This window comes from Nematostella vectensis, chromosome 13, assembly GCF_932526225.1.
Source record: "Nematostella vectensis chromosome 13, jaNemVect1.1, whole genome shotgun sequence".
Lineage (NCBI taxonomy): Eukaryota > Metazoa > Cnidaria > Anthozoa > Actiniaria > Edwardsiidae > Nematostella > Nematostella vectensis.
The window spans coordinates 915,921-934,922 of NC_064046.1; the positions used below are offsets into that span (position 1 = coordinate 915,921).

General features: G+C 41.5%; 4 protein-coding genes across 4 annotated transcripts; 2 read left to right on the plus strand and 2 right to left on the minus strand.

Annotated features, from left to right (window-relative positions):
* Nucleotides 1-4,117: 4,117 nt before the first annotated feature.
* LOC5521497 (cytochrome P450 1B1) lies at nucleotides 4,118-6,399 on the plus strand. The gene has a single exon (XM_001641227.3). The coding sequence runs from the start codon at nucleotides 4,399-4,401 to the stop codon at nucleotides 5,947-5,949; it is 1,551 nt and encodes a 516-aa protein (XP_001641277.3). The 5' UTR covers nucleotides 4,118-4,398; the 3' UTR covers nucleotides 5,950-6,399.
* Nucleotides 6,400-8,829: 2,430 nt separating this feature from the next.
* On the minus strand, nucleotides 8,830-11,843 carry LOC5521498 (metal tolerance protein 11). Its single transcript, XM_032366746.2, has 2 exons — nucleotides 11,691-11,843; nucleotides 8,830-11,372 (listed from the first exon to the last, which is right to left on the minus strand). Exon 2 carries the CDS (start codon nucleotides 11,364-11,366, stop codon nucleotides 10,041-10,043), a length of 1,326 nt encoding a protein of 441 aa, XP_032222637.2. The 5' UTR covers nucleotides 11,367-11,372; nucleotides 11,691-11,843; the 3' UTR covers nucleotides 8,830-10,040.
* A 215-nt stretch (nucleotides 11,844-12,058) lies between these two features.
* LOC5521499 (transmembrane protein 170A) lies at nucleotides 12,059-14,363 on the plus strand. The gene is made up of 3 exons (XM_001641228.3): nucleotides 12,059-12,324; nucleotides 12,423-12,593; nucleotides 13,200-14,363. Exons 1-3 carry the CDS (start codon nucleotides 12,288-12,290, stop codon nucleotides 13,328-13,330), a joined length of 339 nt encoding a protein of 112 aa, XP_001641278.2. The 5' UTR covers nucleotides 12,059-12,287; the 3' UTR covers nucleotides 13,331-14,363.
* On the minus strand, nucleotides 14,339-18,327 carry LOC5521612 (feline leukemia virus subgroup C receptor-related protein 1). Its single transcript, XM_001641350.3, has 4 exons — nucleotides 18,180-18,327; nucleotides 17,236-17,252; nucleotides 16,353-17,201; nucleotides 14,339-16,213 (listed from the first exon to the last, which is right to left on the minus strand). The coding sequence occupies exons 3-4, from the start codon at nucleotides 17,137-17,139 to the stop codon at nucleotides 15,603-15,605; spliced, it is 1,398 nt and encodes a 465-aa protein (XP_001641400.2). The 5' UTR covers nucleotides 17,140-17,201; nucleotides 17,236-17,252; nucleotides 18,180-18,327; the 3' UTR covers nucleotides 14,339-15,602.
* Between the last annotated feature and the right edge of the window lie 675 nt (nucleotides 18,328-19,002).

The following is a 19,002-nucleotide window of genomic DNA, read 5'->3' on the forward strand; positions in this document are numbered from 1 at the left end:
GATAAATGTAAGCTTACAATCAGAATGTTGATAAAACAGAGCAGTGCGCGTATATAATGAAGAGACGCGCGTAAACAATCAGAATTATGAAAAAACAGAGAGCAGTGCGCTTAGAAAATAAAAAATTATCGTAGACAATCAGACTTATGATGAAACAAAGGGCAGTACGCGTAGATAATGAAGAGGCGCGCGAAAGAAGTCAGTACTGGATACTGAATGGAAACAAAGTAAAGAGGTCCTGTGTTCTATGTCGAAAACTGGCCCACAGCACGGAGGAGCAGCTGATTCGGCACTCCCGCAGATACGTTTGGCTCCTTATTCTCCTGCCTTCTACTTCACAAGTTGTGACTATTTTTTACCCATAACGGTCAAGATCGGACGAGGAAAGGCCGGCAAGCGATATGGAGTCATATTCACCTGCCAAAACACCAGAGCAGTCCACCTGGAATTGGCGGCACCCCGATGATGGTGCCTATCTTTGCCCTAACGAGATGTTGCTAGGACACGCAACAAGAAAAGTACCACAAGGCCCATTCAAAGAATCGAGCAACCCTCGCCACCGCGTAGAATTCGTTCAGAGGATAGTCGATTCATTTTGTAAAAGATGGTCAAGAGACGTGTTCCCGTCAGTCGTGCCGAGAAAGAAATGGACGGTAGAGAACAGAAATGCACAAGTAAATGAAATGGTTATACTATCAGAGCCAAATGTAATCCGAGGCAAGTGGTCGATCTGTCATCAACGTTTTCACAGAAAAGAAAAGAAAAGAACGGACGCGTCCGCAACGTCGAGGTCAAGACAACAACTGGCACATACAGTCGTCCAATCACCAGGATTGCAGTGATCTACCCAGCAGAAGGATTCGTAGAATAGGATAAGGACTACGCCCTTATCGGGGCGGAGGATGTTTTGTTGATAAATGAACACTGATTTAATTATTTAATTTAATTATTATAAGAAATCATCTTACGTTGAATCACGTAATCATTTGTATAAAGAACGTATCGTAATCATCACCCGTCACAGTTACAGTTACCAGGAATTTTATGATCAGTAGTCGGACACGCCACAGAAGTAAGTGACTTCAAATTATTGTAAATATACCCGTGATTTCATGGAAACTGCCACTCAATGTAATTTACGTTATTTTGTCTAGATCGAATAAATATCTCTTAAAATACCGAAAAGTTTATACGATTCGTGGCCAAGTCCCCAACGGAAAACAACGAACAAGCTTTATGACTGTTTGCACTGATGGATCACCTGACCACATCTTTGCAACGCCCTTGACACATTGATATCCCCCCACCCTCTTCACCCTTCAGCCACCGCCCTTGACACATTGATATCCCCCCACCCTCTGCACTCTTTAGCCACCGCCCTTGACACATTGATATCCCCCCCACCCTCTACACTCTTCAGCCACCGCCCTTGACACATTGATATCCCCCCCACCCTCTACACTCTTTAGCCACCGCCCTTGACACATTGATATCCCCCCACCCTCTGCATTCTTCAGCCACCGCCCTTGACACATTGCCCTCTGCACTCTTCAGCCACCGCCCTTGACACATTGATGTCCCCCCACCCTCTACACTCTTCAGCCACCGCCCTTGACACATTGATATCCCCCACCCTCTGCACTCTTCAGCCACCGCCCTTGACACATTGATATCCCCCCCACCCTCTACACTCTTTAGCCACCGCCCTTGACACATTGATATCCCCCCACCCTCTGCACTCTTCAGCCACCGCCCTTGACACATTGTCCTCTGCACTCTTCAGCCACCGCCCTTGACACATTGATATCCCCCCACCCTCTGCACTCTTCAGCCACCGCCCTTGACACATTGATATCCCCCCCACCCTCTACACTCTTTAGCCACCGCCCTTGACACATTGACATCCCCCCACCCTCTGCACTCTTCAGCCACCGCCCTTGACACATTGCCCTCTGCACTCTTCAGCCACCGCCCTTGACACATTGATATCCCCCCACCCTCTACACTCTTCAGCCACCGCCCTTGTGACACATTGATATCCCCCACCCTCTACACTCTTCAGCCACCGCCCTTGACACATTGATATCCCCCACCCTCTACACTCTTCAGCCACCGCCCTTGACACATTGATATCCCCCACCCTCTACACTCTTCAGCCACCGCCCTTGACACATTGATATCCCCCCACCCTCTGCACTCTTCAGCCACCGCCCTTGACACATTGATATCCCCCCACCCTCTACACTCTTCAGCCACCGCCCTTGACACATTGATGTCCCCCACCCTCTACACTCTTCAGCCAACGCCCTTGACACATTGATATCCCCCACCCTCTGCACTCTTCAGCCACCGCCCATCTGCTGAGTGCTGATGGACATTGTCCCAGACATTCCCATTGAATTCCTTTCCTCGAGTTGGCGCAAAATGAACACCAAATATAAAGTATTGCGCGAGGTCGCGTGAATTTGCGTGAGAAAACAATTTTGGCTACTTGCGGCCTCTTTACCTTGCAACTTTATTAGACGTGGAAATAAAGTGCTTTATACAAATATAAAATGTATATCTTGCTTGCATTTAAAGTAGCCACTTTAAGCCACTTATTGATAATTAAAATGATTTTGCAATTTTGAAAGCATTTACTTTGCTTTTGACCCAACATGGTGCCATTGCAGCTATCATAGTTAAACAAGAAGTTGTACGAAATGCTGATTATCTCGCTAAAAGATGGGTCCTTTAGATATTGGATATTGATGAATGAGCCGTTTGGAGGATATCGGTTTTATTCATCCTTCAGATGCACTTGGACTACCTTGATATATTTCTATTTTTCACCTGAAAACCCTGTAGCGATCGTTGTTTTCAACTCTCGAAACATTACTGTGAAACCATAGCCTCTTTAGTGTTCCGTGACCAAACCCGAGCCCTCTCCGTGCCTAACTTCGTATTTAGGTTTTATATAAAATAGGAAGTGAAACAACGCTCGATTCCATCGTTCGAAAACCTGCTTAGTTACAGCCAATGTTGTGATATTTGTGGGAGAAACGGTTGATGAGTTGATAGCTTATCTTGCTCATCATCTTATACCTCGCCGCTGACACACGCCTAGGCATGCGACTAGTGCCGGGATGGTCGCAGGTTTAAAATGGTTCTATGGACCGTTGCGTTTCTCATGTTTTAATCAAACCCACGTTGAATGACAGCCGATGACCCACCCGATAAATAGCTAATGTTTTGATTTCCTGCATCCCCAATCATGCGCGTACCCAGGATCGACTGAGGGGGGGGGGGGGGGGGTGCACAGTCACACGTATCGTATGGAAAAAGCATCAATGACCGCGCCTGTTAAAAAAGAGGGTTTGCCTACTGCGAATAACATGCAGAATTTTCCGATCTTCCGAATAAAGATTCGAATTTATGTGGAGTTTTATAACTATTTAAGCAGGAAATCACTGCTATTTTTCGCCTAGACAACATTTTAAAAATGAGTCCCGATCCCGGAACTTGCCGCAGGACACTGACAATATGATCGCAAAAACACTGTTCCTATATCACGATCACAAACGGGTAACATAGTGTGATAGCACTGTTACTATATCACGCATTAGTAACTTAGTGTTATTACTATATAACGCACTGGTAACTTAGCGTTATTACTATATCACACACTGGTAACTTAGCTCTATTGCTATATCACCCACTAGTAACTTAGCGCTATTACGTGATATTACTATATCACGCACTGACTGGTAACTTAGCGTTTTTGCTATATCACACACTAGTAACTTAGCGCTATTACTATATCACGCACTGGTAACTTAGCGCTTAATACTATATCACGAACGGGTAACTTAGCGCTATTAAACTATATCACGCAGTGGTAACTTGGCGGTATTTCTATATCACGCACTAGTAATTTGGCGCTATAACTATATCACGCACTAGTAACGGGGCGCATTTTCTATATAACGGGTATAACGTGACATAATTTCAATTAAAATTTAAATTCACTTAGGGCACAGCTGGAGTTCTGGATTTCAAAACAGGTTTACTGCGAGTTATTGTTAATGCTTATTTAAACCTTATATTTGTGTATTTTACAAAATGAATTTGCACCGCTTACCTATCGATTACTTGATGATCATGCCTAAAGTAAACTGCTTTTCTTGTTTTAATTTTCAATAGAGACAAAGATAGACTAGAGGTCAAGTGGTGGGGCAGTGTAATCTAAATACCCAAAATGACAATGCATGATAACATCTAATTTGTTACATTCCGATGTGAGCACACTACGCGGTCGGCCATTTCATGCAGGGAAGACAAGAACACGCATAACAGCGTAACATTTGAGAAAGGGAACTTCAAAATACGCATTTACTCGACAAGTGAAAAGTTTGATTGATGATGCTGGATACTCTTGAATATATCTTGCTCTCTGATGATTACAAAAATCCTCGACTGATCTTCGGATCCATCGGGATTGCAGTGCTAGTTTGGCTGACCTATTACATCCTGAGCGTCATCCACGAGGGTTTCTTCAGTAAGCTCCCGCCTGGGCCTTTACCACTACCCCTGATTGGCAACGCACACCTTCTCGGCGACAAACCACACCTGGAGTTTTGCCGCCTTGCGCGCAAGTACGGGCCAGTCTATAAGCTTCGCCTCGGAAGACAGCTGGTGGTAGTTATAAATGACTTAGCGCTAATCAAGGAGGCATCCAGAGGGAGCGACTTTGCGGGACGAGCCAAGAGCATTTCAGGGGAGTTTTTCTCAGGGCATGGAAAAAGCATTGGGTTTCAAACGTACAGTGAACAGTGGAGGGGACAACACAAAGCGCTGACAATTGCTATAAGGCATTGCGAAGGAAAACAAGGCCCTCTCGAGGCGACTGTAGCGGATGAAGTTGAGAAGCTTCTGGGGAGATTAGCTAAACAAGCTGACTCCACCTTTGACCCGCGCTTAGATCTGGGCCTTCTGGTGACAAATGTTTTTTCTAGAGTAATATTTGGAAGAATGTTCAAGAAAGAGGACGGAGAGTTTCAGTCACTTCTACAACAAACACTGAATTTCTCTGAAGGCCTGGCGGCTGCGAATTTCTTGGACGCGTTCCCGTTTTTGCAAGTCTTTCCGTTCCCCGTTATCAAGAAAATGCGAGAGACAGCTTCGCGACGAGACGAGATCTTCCTATCACAACACCAACTGCATCAAGTCACCTTTAAAGAAGGTCGCATCCGCGATATCGCTGACGCACTGATACAAGCGGAGAAAGACGAGAATCAGAACATCGGGTCGCGACCAGACGCGGATCTACCGCGGTCACTGGATGGACTCAAGCGGATGTACACTCTGAACGAGTCCATGATCGCGGGAATCGAATCGCCGCTGACCTGCATCATGTGGACCGTCGCTCTTCTCGCAAAGTACCCGGATGTTCAGGCCAAGCTCCAGAAGAGCATCGATGACATCATCGGGCGCAGCCACGTACTGCTGACGTACCAAGATCGCAGCAAATTCCCGTATGTAGAAGCTGTGATTTACGAAGCGCTCCGACTTGCCACAGTAATCCCGGTGGCTATCCCGCACTTCACCATGGCGGACGCGAAGCTCGCGGGATACGAGATCCCGAAAGACACCATCGCTTTTTTTAACCTCTGGAACGTCCATCACGACCCAGGCTTGTGGGAGAACCCGTATGAGTTCAAGCCCGACCGATTGATTGACAGCAAAGGGGAGGTGATCACCGCGGGCTTGTTACCGTTTAGCCTCGGTATTCGCTCGTGTCCATGGGAAGTCAGCTCACGCAAGATGCTTTTCGTGTTGTTTGCAAACCTTTGCCATCAGTTCACATTTACGCATGCGCAAGGGTGTCCGCTGCCCGAGGTCAAGGATTGCAGATTCGGAATCACCCTTAGCCCACCCAGTTACAAGGTCAAGGTCAACAAGAGGCTGTAGATGGGATGTTCAATGATTTCTTACATTTTTTTTCGTTTGTTGTCTTATTGGTGCCCATCCAGCGCTTTTTTGAATATTGTGGTTTGATTTTTTTGTGTGAAACACTTGTACAGAAAAGTGTAATTTCAGGAAAAAGGTTTTTTTCTATACAAACGTCATATTCAGCAATTGACGAGTGGATCACATACATAACTTTTCAGTTTGTTCATAAGTATATGCGAATTGAAGCGGATAATACACAATCTGCCCAATATGCTAATAAATAATATGGAACTGTAGTACTGTTAGCTCGCACTTAGGGTTTTTTACTTCCCTTTAAAAATCCGCAGCTTTGAAAAAAAAAGTTTTATATTCTTTGGTGTTATTTTGCATCTGATTCATGTTGTCTTAGAACAAGGAATGGCTTGATAATACTTTTAAGATAAAAAAATTATGAATGGTTGTAGCCTACTTGAAGGCGTTGCAGTTATATATTGCAAGAAAACCCATAGTTCACTATTTCCAGTACGTCCCCAGTACTAGTCAGTATATACTTGGACTTTGGAGCCTTAAATCCCACCTCAGCCCCAAGCCAAGACCAGCCTACAGGTTTGTTTGTCTTATTGGCATTGTTTCAAATTGCAAAAAAAGTCAAGTCAATGCTGTTATTTGATAAGAAAGGAACGTTACTTGCTTTGTAAATAACAGCAACGTTCAAACAGAAACGAGTGAATTAATTTATTGGCCAATGTTTTTCTCAAGACAGTGATGAATAACCTTTTCCAAAGTCATTGGTGGATAGATGTATTGATTTATCAAATGAAATTATGAATTTGATTGGCTGGTGGGGAGAGAGAAATATTTCAAATATTTTATTAAAAATATTACAGGTTATTTTTAAACAAGATAAGCTGAGATATAACCTTACATGAAAACGAAGCTAAGAGATGTTACTCAGGCTCTTTATTTGTGTATTAAATGTAAAAAAAAATCTCCATTTAAAAAAGGCCCCTCTCCTCACAAACATGCAGAGTTTGTCATAGGATAAGCCAATTTCCAATATTGAATAATTATTGTCAACTTCCACTTTAATGTTTCGAAATGTTCTGTAAACACTTGTCAATCCATGACCCGAACTAAAAGATTACCATGGCGCTTTTTGGTAGACCAGGGCCTTGCGGAATGGGGGCATTATTGGAAAGTATTTCAGTGCTGGCCAATAAAAATGCTTCAAGGATATTGAATAACCAATTCCGGGTGAAAGTGCTGAAAACTTATGCGCATGCGCGTGTTCTGGAGAAAACAAATAAAATCTCAGTGTTGAATCGTTCGAGTAAAGGTACGAAAGGCTGATTTCGGTCGCTGTTTTGACTCACTGTACAGCATTAAAACCATACTGTACAAAAGATGACAGATTTGTTTGATAATGAGGGAGTCATAAAGAAAATAAGACCCTTAGGAGCCCTTAGGTTTGATCTAGTTTTCTTAGCATTCGCCAAAATGTGACAGTTCGCCGGTAAAACGCCGCCATTTCAAAACAAAAATGCTGGTTTAACCGCGCGGTACTGGAACTAGTTTTGCATTTTTCAGCACTGTCATTCCTAGTCCAGACCTGGGACTCTCTTTGCGATCGACATTCTGGCTCGCGTGAAAGAGGGTCCAGTATTTATTGCATGCGCATGCGCATGCGAAATTACACCGCATATATGCGATGTGGCCTGGTTGCTTAGTACAAGATGGCTGCGAAAGGGACGAGCGAGGGTTTATTTAAAAAATAATACGCTGATTTTGGTCGTGGGTAAATACTTGATTGTCCTTTTTGTTCTGAGAACAGGACAGATGATTATTAGACTGGACCCTCTTTCACGCGAGCCAGAATGTCGAGCACAAAGACATAGCTGTCAACTCTCCCGCATTAGGCGGGAGTCTAACCTTTTCTCAAGCCTAATTTTCTTGAAAATACCCATACATTTTCTGTATTCTCCCGCATTAGCTATCTTGGTACTTCCGATACATTCACTGTTTTTTCTCAAGATTTTTCCTAAAGCGAGGTTGACAGCTATGCAAAGAGAGTCCCAGGTCTGGACTTTGTCATTCCGGGCAGTTTTGTGAGGGAAGAGGGGTGCAGGTGCAAATTATCACAGGTAACCCAAGCACTCGATTTGTATTCTAGTATGCAAGAGAATTTGTATAGTGATGAAAAAAATGGGAAATTAAAGAAAATAGACTTTCTAGTGGAGACACTTTATTCTTGTCTGTTTTTGGGATCTCTCCTGAGTATTATGGGCTCATTTTACTCACTCGTTTCCCTTACAGCACCCATACAAGACGAGGGGCTACTCGGGCTACGGGGAATGCTCTAGGGTGCAACCTTCTCTCTTTCTTCTTCCCTCATCTTGTATGGGTGCTGAAAGGGAAACGAGTAAGTAAAATGGGTCGAGCGAACGCAACCAATAACGGTATGACCGTTTTCGATGAACCATTTTGTCATAGCAAGGCCGAGCCCATAAGAAACTCCCGTTATAACAATAACCTCATTCTCGCAAGCAGCCATTTTGAAGTTCTTCTTGGGATGCCTGTGGTCCCAGGACTAGAGTTGGCATGGGCATCCTCGGGAGCTTTCGTTCCGGTTCCGTCCAATCGATAAAATTAACTAATTGTATCGGCAATTGATAATAATCAATAGCAGACAAATTGTGAGGTCAATTGATAATTATGGAATTCAAGTATGCAAAGATATCTATCAATTATTATTGATTATGAGATTGGAAAATTGGAAAACAATCCTGTATAAATACTTTAAACACATCTTTTATTGTCCAAAATCCTTGCGCTCGGCCATCTTAGCATTCTTTTTTTTTTTTGGGGGGGGGGAGGGGAAAGTGCCTATTGGAAACTTGCTGCTATAGTAAGCTTTTATTGAATACCAATCATTAACAGCTTTAGATATATTATTTCTAATTGTTTAAAATATCTGTGTTGGGCTTTCTATGTAATAATATGTATGTTATTTCTTGTTATCTTTACCAACACATTCAAAATTAAAATTAAAATAGACATAATTAGATAGTGAAAACATACTTGCCACCCTTGAAAGCCCAAAAACCAGGAGATTGTGAAATTCTATATGAATTTTCCCAGATTACAGTATTTGTGTGGGAAGTTTTGTCAGGAGATGAAGGCTAAAAACCAGTATACCCTTCTTTTCCCTGGCTAAAATGACAAAAATAATAAAATAGATGTTCAATTTATATATATATATTTATTTTGTGCATTTTTTCTTCTTTGGTATTAAACTGGGTTAGTGGCCACCTCAAAGCACCTGTTCTTTTGGCCACTGCACACCCTAAAAAAACAAATTTTCCTTTATTCATTTTTTCTTAGCTACCAGTAAGTCCACTATGTAAAATGTAAATTACCTGAAATAGCACAAAAATAATCGATTCTAATATTTTCTCCCTCCTATGCCTCACACATTTTTAATACATTTGGATGTACAGTTTCCCCACCTAACTTCTATTTAAGTATATGTACCTTTATTACCATAAAAAGAAAAACGATAAAGAATATAATAATCTATTTTGTGCATTAGAGCTTTAGCTTTGTGAAAATCCATATGGCCTTTTAGAAACATGGTTCAAAGCTTAATGTAAAACAAGGGCTTACAAATGTCTTAGACTTGAAGTTCTAGTTATCCTTTACTCTACTCATAGGGCAAAATAGACCAGAGTATCTAAAGTCACTGTTAAAACCCAATTTATTAGCAATTTATCTTACTCCCTACTTTGTGAATTCAAGGGAAATTTTGCAATTCTACAGGCTTAACAAGGTAAACAGACTTAACAAGTTTAACAGGGCAAACAGGGTTACCAGGTATAACTCTGAAATGGTGTCATAAAGACAAAATTAAACCATACAGCTGGAGGTATAATAGATTCCCTGGGTACGCCACAATGGTACTAATGAAGAGGATGTTTTCTAGCTTAATGTACTTTTGCCTTGATTTTTTTCAAAATGTGAACATCAAAAATATATCTGTAATATATGTTTCTTTTCAAGAAACACTCTTTTTGTCATTTTACTTCTTCTACTTTACTTCTATTTTTTTTTTGTCATTTTACTTCTTCTATTTTTGGTTTTTGAGTCATCTTATGCTCATCAGATGGATGGTGCTCAAACTCGTAATCAATATGCACAAACGCCCTCTCAACATTGGGAAAACGCTCTAATTTCTGCTGCAAAGCCTCCCCAATATCATGTGCTTCCCTCAGAGACATATCTGGTGGCAAGACAATATGTGCTTCTACCAACAAATTATTCCCAAAGTGAAACGCCCTAAGCGTGTCTATGTACTGGACACGACTGTCATGGGTGACACACACCCAGATCAGCTTTTGTAGCAGCTCGGGTCTTGCCGTGTGGCCTGTGATGCTGCGCACTTGCTGTGCTCCTGTTTTCCACCAACCATAAGCAATGTAGAGGCTGATAATTATAGCTCCAATGGGATCTGCATTCTTCCACACCTTAAAACCAAGATAGCCCATTCCTAGGGCCACAGAATTGGATAACACATCATTACGGTGGTCCTGGGCCAAGGCCTTTGTTGAGGAGGCAGAGAATCTTCGGCAGTACAAAAATAGACAGAACTTGCAAACAATTGTGACTGCAATAATGACTATTGTGGAGATGGAAATGTCTGGATTGGCAGTACTTTCTGCAATTGTTTGAATGGATGTTACAATAAGCTGTATAGAGGCGACAGTCATGATAACAGAAAGAATGATTACAGCTACAGGCTCAAGGCGGGTTTTCCCAGACGGATACTCATAGAAATTGGTAGTCTTTATTGACCGTGTTGTGTACCAAAATATTATACCAGACACTAGATCCACAGCACTGTCGACAAGGCTTGAAATGATTGACAGCGATCCAGAGAGGTATGACGCCACAATTTTACCAATTAGTAGCAGTACATTGCAAAACAGGCTAAGTCTGACGGCCAGTGCTACAGCCTTGTCATTAGCTTCAGTTATGTCAGCTGACTCAAGATGTTCGTCCTCATGGTAAGAATTTTGGAATGCTTCAGTAATTTCTTGCTGTTGTTTGTAGTACCTGCGAACGTTCTTGGGCAATTTCTTCCCCTCGCTGTCTTCTTGACTCACTCTTTGAAAGCTACATTTTACTGATTTCCATTTCTGGCAAATACTTGACGAAGTCTGGGACTTCTCAGAGCGGTCAGCAATGGCGTTTTTAACAGGGGCGATCTCCATCAGCGTAATCATGGACGGACATGCAGAGCCTTTTTGACGATCGATGCCTAACGTATCAATCGCAGCTAAACCATCCAGAGACGCATTTGGAGTTATCTCGATCTTATGAAACTCCACCGAGGGAATCGAGCCTCCTATAGAATGTGCATTTTCCTCGCTGTTATCCATGGCCGTCTACAAACACAAATACATGAAATTGAACAATGCCCCGCAAAATAGCAGCATGCAGTATGAAAAAAGGCTCGATTTTTACAAATAACAGATTTACAGATGCATGTGCGTACAAGCATTGAACGTGACCGCCGAATTATAAACGCTCATCCCGAGTGAAAACAACAACCACTTGAAAAAGCAACAACAACTAACTCGCGAACGTACCTGGACATAGCCAACATTTTCACCGAAATAAACAGCTTTTCTAAGGCAGTAATCTGAAAACTTGGGCCTAAACAAACAATGCGGCTCCAACAATACAAAGCATACAGATCTTACCTTGACGTGAAGGAACGTAGTAGCAAAACACTGTGAGAAATGCTGAGTAATATTTCGGCGGCGCAAAGTTAATCGGACTCGCGGCCTCACGTAACACAAAACGACGTGACTGGATAGAATTACATCTGTGAGGGGAGGGGTAAAGTTAGATATTTACAGACCCTAGGGAATGATAATTAAAAGTAAAAAGACAAATATTTTTGAAAAAGAAATAACAAAAATGCCACATATATTCACATAAATAGTATTTTGATGCTAATAGACCACCAATGTCTGGCAAAATATTTTTTATCTAAAACTGTTAACAAGCCCTCCCCCCTAAGAACTATTTGGTCCATTCTTATGCCTAATATTCATCGGGTGACTCGCCCCAGGCCCTTGCACGGTCTAATGGCCGAAGGATACTTAGTCACTTAGTTCACTAATGTATTTCTCCCTCCACAAAAACACTTTTAACGCGTAATCGGGGAAATATTAATGCATAGTCTTAATTCCATATAAATTTATGTGTCTCTAACTAATCAAATTGTAAGTCTTGCCCGATTTCAAGGAAGCCTAGGTTGTTAATTTGACCCGCAAAAAGATGCTTCTTGAAAAATGGTCGACGCGAAAGAAGAACTTGATTCGTTTGGACGTAAGTAATTACGTTTAAGTGTCACTTCCTCTCACGATTTATCTCCCTTAGTCCCCTAAAAGGAAACAGTGTTTTATCGCCTTATTCTTTTTCTCCAGGTATGTGGTACCAAGTTTTCCTGTGGTGTCTCGCCGGCTCTGTGTTTATTCACTGCATAGCGGCGTTTGTGGCTTGTGCTTCGCTGAGAAAGCATTCCCGAGGAAGATTTCTCCCTCTCATTATTTTGTTTGTTGGCTTCCTTTACCCAGTGTCTGGAGGCGCCATAACTAGTGAGTATTTTCAACATAAATATACTGCCGTACGTAAGCTTTACACCATCTATTGATCAACTTTAAATTGGGTTTTTAAATTATTCATCTATTCCAAAGCTTCTATTTGGCCTTGCTTTCATTATGATTTTTTTCTGATTTTGATATAACGCTTTATTGTTTTCATTTTACCTCTACCCTTGATACATGTTAATTTGTTCGCAAATTACAGCTATTTCCCAACGCCTTAATATGCAAACATCAACCTTGGCAGTATTATGTAAATGTGTAATCTAGACTGATGTCACACTTTGCCTTATGTACAAATAAAGATGGAAAAATGTGGTCAAACCCAGTTAAACCTTCTTTGTAAAACCCTTATGATATTTAACCCAATTAGAAAAATGTCAAGTATTTTAGTTTTTTCAAAGATAGAAAAAATAATCTGGTTCTCTCTCAATGTTAAGGCAAACATGGCTGTTAGAATGCGGGGGGGGGGGGGGGGATTTTAAGATTTTTTAGCAGCCCTCTGCTTTCCTCTGTCACCACCGTTTTGGGTGTGAATGTATAGGATACATCTTCAACCCTCCTTCTGTTGGTGACATCTTGTTCATTATGTTTCCCTAGGTGCTTGCATAGCAGCAGTGTACAAGACAGCAAACTTCACAATGCCTGTCTATGTTGCATTCCTTTGGGGTGCAGGACAATCATTTATTAGCTTCCTGTTATCATATTCAAGAATACTACCGACTCTATGACGACAGTTGATGCAGGACTATCTGAAAAAAGTATCATAGATCTACCACAATTGGCAAATGTTGGACCCAAATGTTGCCATGACAACTGGCTGATCTTTGCAATCATTGGAGGTGCTCGCTGGAGGTTATTTGTGATATACATATTCATATTCCATGCAAGAAATACCTTCAGCTTCAGGTTATTTATTCTGTGAGGATGGAAGTTGATTGGAAGTGTTTTTTATTCCTATCTGAGAGAGCAACCATCTTCTGAGAATTAAGTGGATTTGGAGATAAATATCGATACAACTAGACAATGTGAATTTTGAATCATATAAAATCTTAAGGCATTGTGCCATTTTATCTTACTCAAGAATCTTACGCTACTACTTGCTTATAAGTGCAAATAAAGCCTTGAAGAATAATGCAGTAAGCTTGGACAATGTTAAGGTTTCTGGCTTTTAAAAAAAGTTACTGGAACTTTATAGGATTGCTGTAAATATATTTTGCAAAATTTTGTGATTTTCCTCTGCTTTACTGCTAGTTGGCTCTCATTTGAGGTTATTTGGAAATGTTTTATTTGCATCACTAAGGGTGTTTCTTTATTTAACATACAAGCCAATTCATTGTTTCTTGTGTTTCTTGCTTCACATGTTTTTTTCCTTGTTCAAAAACAAGCATCCGCAAATAACCCCACGTCAGGGCAGACTGTTATTTGCATTCTTTAACACTCTTTTCAGTAACTTTCCTTGTGTCAAATCACACTCAATACTTTTTCTCTTGCAAATGCACTGTTCATTTGTAAGAAATCGATTTTATTATAGAACTCAACAATTATCTCTTTAATAATATGAATCTAGTTTTGAGGCATAGTGTGATGACCAAAAAGGAAACACTAGTCAAGTGAAAGAATTTATCATGTTAGATGGAGTTTATTTGTTGTTGAAAGTCAAACTAGTCAAGTAAAAAAAATTATCATGCTTGTTGATGAAAGTCACTCTAAGAATGAAACAGAAAGCTATACTGAAATTGAATAAATCAAAATTTTACTTGATCTTTACAGTAGTATTTTGCTCATACTATGATTAAAGTGTACAAATATAAGGTGGCTCTCATTTGGCCCTATTTTCCAAAAAAAGAAATACCAAGAATAACAAGATTGGCCAAATGGAATATTGTTATATTTCGTAGGCATGATCCTTGAGATCTGAGTTATTCATTACAGCATAATTTAGGGGGGTTATTTTTTTTGGTACTACTGTCACTTTTTCCTAACTTTTTTCTGACCCCCAATTAATCTCAATTATTCTGCAATCTGTTTGGCTTTAGCTTAACATTAATATTAACTCAGAACTTATGGTATTTCTTTCATAAGTATTTGAAAGATTGAGAGAGATTGTGTTATTAATGATCACCTGTGAGCACTTTGTAGATAGATTTTTTTGGAAGACAGCTGTTTTGGATAGATGTGGGCCACCTTAAAGAAAGGGAATTGTATACAATTCCAGAATTTGCAAACCATCCATATAGTAGCTGGGTACATCTACCTAACATTTGTATTTGTTTACACCTCTAAAACCCTAAAATCAATGAAATAATTATATTAGCTCTTAATTTTTCAATTTGTTTTTTTTTTAGGTCAGAAAAGTGGGAGAATGGCTTTGCCTGCCTGTCTTATTATTTATTGATATTGATGATGATAAAAAGTACTAGGTGAAAGTCATATTTTATAGAGTGTTTTTCAAAATCCCGTGAAACAAAATGTAATTGTTAAAGTGTAATAGTCAAGCCAGAACAAAAGAAAACAAAGACATAATGTATTAGTACTAAATAAACTAAAAAGTATTTCACGGGTTTTTGAAAACCACTCCATCTTGTGGGAGGTATAAGAAGAATAGGTTCATGTTTTACCCCTCTGCATTTGGGAGTAAGTACGCAGCTACTTTGTCTCCTATTATCTTTATTCTACAAAGGAGTTCTTTTGTCTGTATTCTTCTCGTTCTTTGTGTCGAGGTGCGGATATTGTTCATTTGCCTAATCAAATTGCAGCTTGTAAGAGCTGCGTACTGACCCGCATTTGGCTCAATACCTAGGTCACAGTTACTTATCGGGTTTCCGGTGGTGAATAAGGGAAGTGAAGTCACAGATGAGCTCGTCACCATGCTCCCCAACTTTCGGCTACGAGCACAGCAACCCCAATAAAGACATTTATGCCAAACTGCCTAACTGGCCTAGAAAAAAGACTAAGTAGGGTCCGGTAAGGTATCAAATAATCCCTTAGCAGGCTGCGAATTTACTCCTCTGACGGACTTTCCGATATCATGTTATACGAGGTGGATTGACGATCGCTGCTGTCAATATCCGGTTGCAGCCCGCTCCCCCCGTACATATCTACGGAGCGCCTCTGCAGATCCGCCCTGACCAGGGGGAGTAAGCCAACGCCCAGGAGTAAAGCCCCACTTAGCACCAAATTCCCGGCGAGCGCGCCTGCATCGTGTACTAACTGCCCCACAACCACGATAAAGAAGATACCAAAACATTGAGCCGCCGCGTTCAACAGGCCAGCGGATGTCCCTTCCGGAACCGGATATGTCAGCTCAGCAGCGAACTCGAATCCCAGCGGAAGAAAAGACGTGGAGCAAAACCCTAGCACTGCCAAGACGAGAAAAAGGCCGTAGACACTCTGCGCGAACTCCAGGGTTATTGAGAACGCTATCATTGAAAGAAAGGAGGTGCCCATGAGAAAGATGGTGCCTTGTTTGTATGCTAGCGTGCGGTCGAGCCAGATGCCCGCGAGGACTGTAGCGGGGAGGCCAGCAATAACGAACACAAATCCTAACAGACCAATCAGGACCTCTTGATTCGGGAAGCGCTTGGTCGCCATCTCGTTTAGTAGGGTCGCCACTAAACAGAGATCAATGATCAGAGATCTTTTTTAAAAATGTTGTCCCTATCCCCCGCCCCCTTCAGTTGCTTTGTATACGATAAGCACAAAAACACAAGAATGTCCCAGTAAGCGTTTCGATAAAGTCACTAAACATACCTGTATATTGTGCGCCCGCGTATATTCCATAGGCAACCAGCAGGAATACGTACGATGCGTTGCTAAACAACCGGGTGAAAGACTCCTTGTAAGTGATGCGACAACAGCGGCCCTTGTCCTTCAGCACCGCTTGTGACTTACTGGGGGGTACAGGGGGAGCGTCCTCGAACGCTATCAGCATCGCTGCACCAATCAGACTACATAGGATCGCCACGCCCCCATACAGCATCTCAAGACCTTTGCTGACCCGCGAGCTGTCGGGACTGCGCGGGACAATTAGCGGGACAGTAGCGAAGTAGATAGCGACTCCCACTTGACTTGCAAACACGCCAAGAGCCGTCGCGACACTGCGCTCGTTTTGCCCGAACCAGACCGCAGCTATCCGAGGGGGTACCCCAAGGATGAAGCATTGGGCCACTGCAGTTACGGTTTGCCCGGCTACTACCCAGTTAAAACCGTTCTCAGCACTACCACAATACTTGAGCCATGCCCCCAGCACGTTAAATCCTGCGGCGATAAAAGCGTTAACCTTGAGTCCGTAGCGGTCTAGTATCCACGAGGCCGGGACGATGAAGAGAATGTAAACAGCCATGAAGACCATAGACAGACAGTTGACGCCGAACGCAGACACGTGATAGAACGGCACGATGACGTCACTGATAGCGGCGAACATGATCCACTGGCCCGAGTTTGTTAGGGAGAGGAGACAGAACACGAACAGCATTATCCAGCGGCGCTTGTATAGCTCCGTTTGGTAGTAGCCCTCGGAATCCTCCGCAAACATCATGGTTGTGTTGAGTCAGGATTCAACCGATATTCACCTGTACGATAACCGATATCAACCGATATTTACCTGTACGATTACCGATATCGACCGATATACACCTGTACGATATTCACCTGTAATATAGAAAACCATAAAAATTGTTACACTCGCTAAAAGAGCCGTTGTCCGGTACATCTTCAGGGGCGTAGCCAGGGGGTGGCCCAGGGGGCCCGGGCCCCCCCTTCTAGCAGCCAAAAATACAGTAAATGTATTAGACATCATCTAAAATACAGGAAAAAATGCCTTGAAATGGCTTTTTGCCCCCCCCCTGTTAAAAATCCTGGCTACGCCGCTGATCTTGGTCATTGTATTCTATCAATGTTGTAAGACAAATTATGAGAAGAAATCTAAAGAAACACCTGAAAATAAAATCTTATGGTTTGTTTACCAAATTCAATAGAAAATATTGCTACAGGCTCAACAAACCACCCGATGGAAAGTGATGCTTTCTCACACTTGGCACCTTGCTAGGATAGTGAAACACAGTCAGAGACTCTTTAAGATTAATTGTTTGTTTTTTGTTGTCAATGAATTCTGGTATGCTCTTCACTTAAAGGGGCGGCGTTATCGCTTGCGCATTTAGTTTGCCCATGAAATGACTTTTTCTTAGACCACAGTTTCGAAACAATAATATTCATTGGTATTTTAGTTTGCGGGACATTAAATCTTGGCCACAGTGGCATTTTTCTATAAATGCGCCTCGAAAGACCAGGATTGAGGAGTAAAAAGAAGAACTTAGATAAATGATTGAAAATAGAAGTCTGCTCTCAAGGAATTAGATTTCCGCAACACCTGTCAACAAAATTTCGTCAACAAGAATTTTGCGAATTACATTTGTAAATTCTCCAACCGTCACCAAAGCTTGGGGAAACATATTTTATTCTCTTCGTATTTTGTCTATCTTTTAAAAACAATTAAAAGGTTTTGCTATATCGCCGCTTTGGTGATCGTAAAAGCCTAGGAAATACAAATAACGGTTCTATAAGTCTAGGGAAACAAACCTTTTTAAAGTGACGAAAGGTACTCCATTATAAAACCATTATACACATAGTTGTAGCTTGTTGTAAAGAATGAAGGACTCTTTGAATGAAGAACCAGACGTCAAGAACTCGTTAGGTGGTGACAAAAGGTCGAAGGAAGGAAGGTGACATATGGGCTACATCTGCTGTAAGATAAGCTGTGCCCCACGCAAACAAAAGATGATAATCGCAACGGCAAATCTCGCTTCCATTCTGGGATACACTCTCAAATAAACCCACATTCGAAATATTTCCCAAGGTACAAGGGTTATAGGAAACACGAAGCAAGACACTGCGTCATACAACAATGATTTCTTCATAACAAAAAGATTGTGATCTTTTATTGGTCGATAATTATGCGGGTGGGAACAAAATAATCTGCAAATAAAAAAGCCATTAAAAAATCCTGGCAGAAAATAAAATGAAAACAAGAATTCTGAGGTAATACTTGTACATAGTTTCCAAGTTTGTAGCGTTTCACATACAAACACAAGAGATTAATTCAGTAAATAAATGAATATAATGAGAATCTGATCAGTGAGAATACAGATATAGAGATAAGTTTTGTTGCACTGGACTTGTGTAGAGGATTTTGTGGTATTCAATATTTGAGTTGAAATTTTCGTTATCAACTGCTTTAAAAGCAAATGAAGAATGGACCAGGTGGTGGGGAGGGGGAGGGCCGTTGACCTAAAAGCCCGGTGATCACCTTTGTTAGGGTATAAAATTTCGACCAACTGCCATCCCTGAGAGGGTGTTGAAGGATTTTTTCGATTTTGCTTGCTTTAAGGGTATAAAATTTGAC

Excerpts from the sequence above, each read along its gene's own strand:
- LOC5521497 (XM_001641227.3), top strand. The coding sequence starts at position 4,399 with ATGATGCTGGATACTCTTGAATATATCTTGCTCTCTGATGATTACAAA.
- LOC5521612 (XM_001641350.3), bottom strand. The coding sequence starts at position 17,139 with ATGATGTTTGCGGAGGATTCCGAGGGCTACTACCAAACGGAGCTATAC. Across the intron at positions 16,214-16,352 it reads CGCGGGCGCACAATATACAG|TGGCGACCCTACTAAACGAG; the intron begins GTATGTTTAGTG and ends ATCTCTGTTTAG.
- LOC5521498 (XM_032366746.2), bottom strand. The coding sequence starts at position 11,366 with ATGGATAACAGCGAGGAAAATGCACATTCTATAGGAGGCTCGATTCCC.
- LOC5521499 (XM_001641228.3), top strand. The coding sequence starts at position 12,288 with ATGGTCGACGCGAAAGAAGAACTTGATTCGTTTGGAC. Across the intron at positions 12,325-12,422 it reads AGAACTTGATTCGTTTGGAC|GTATGTGGTACCAAGTTTTC; the intron begins GTAAGTAATTAC and ends CTTTTTCTCCAG. Across the intron at positions 12,594-13,199 it reads GTCTGGAGGCGCCATAACTA|GTGCTTGCATAGCAGCAGTG; the intron begins GTGAGTATTTTC and ends ATGTTTCCCTAG.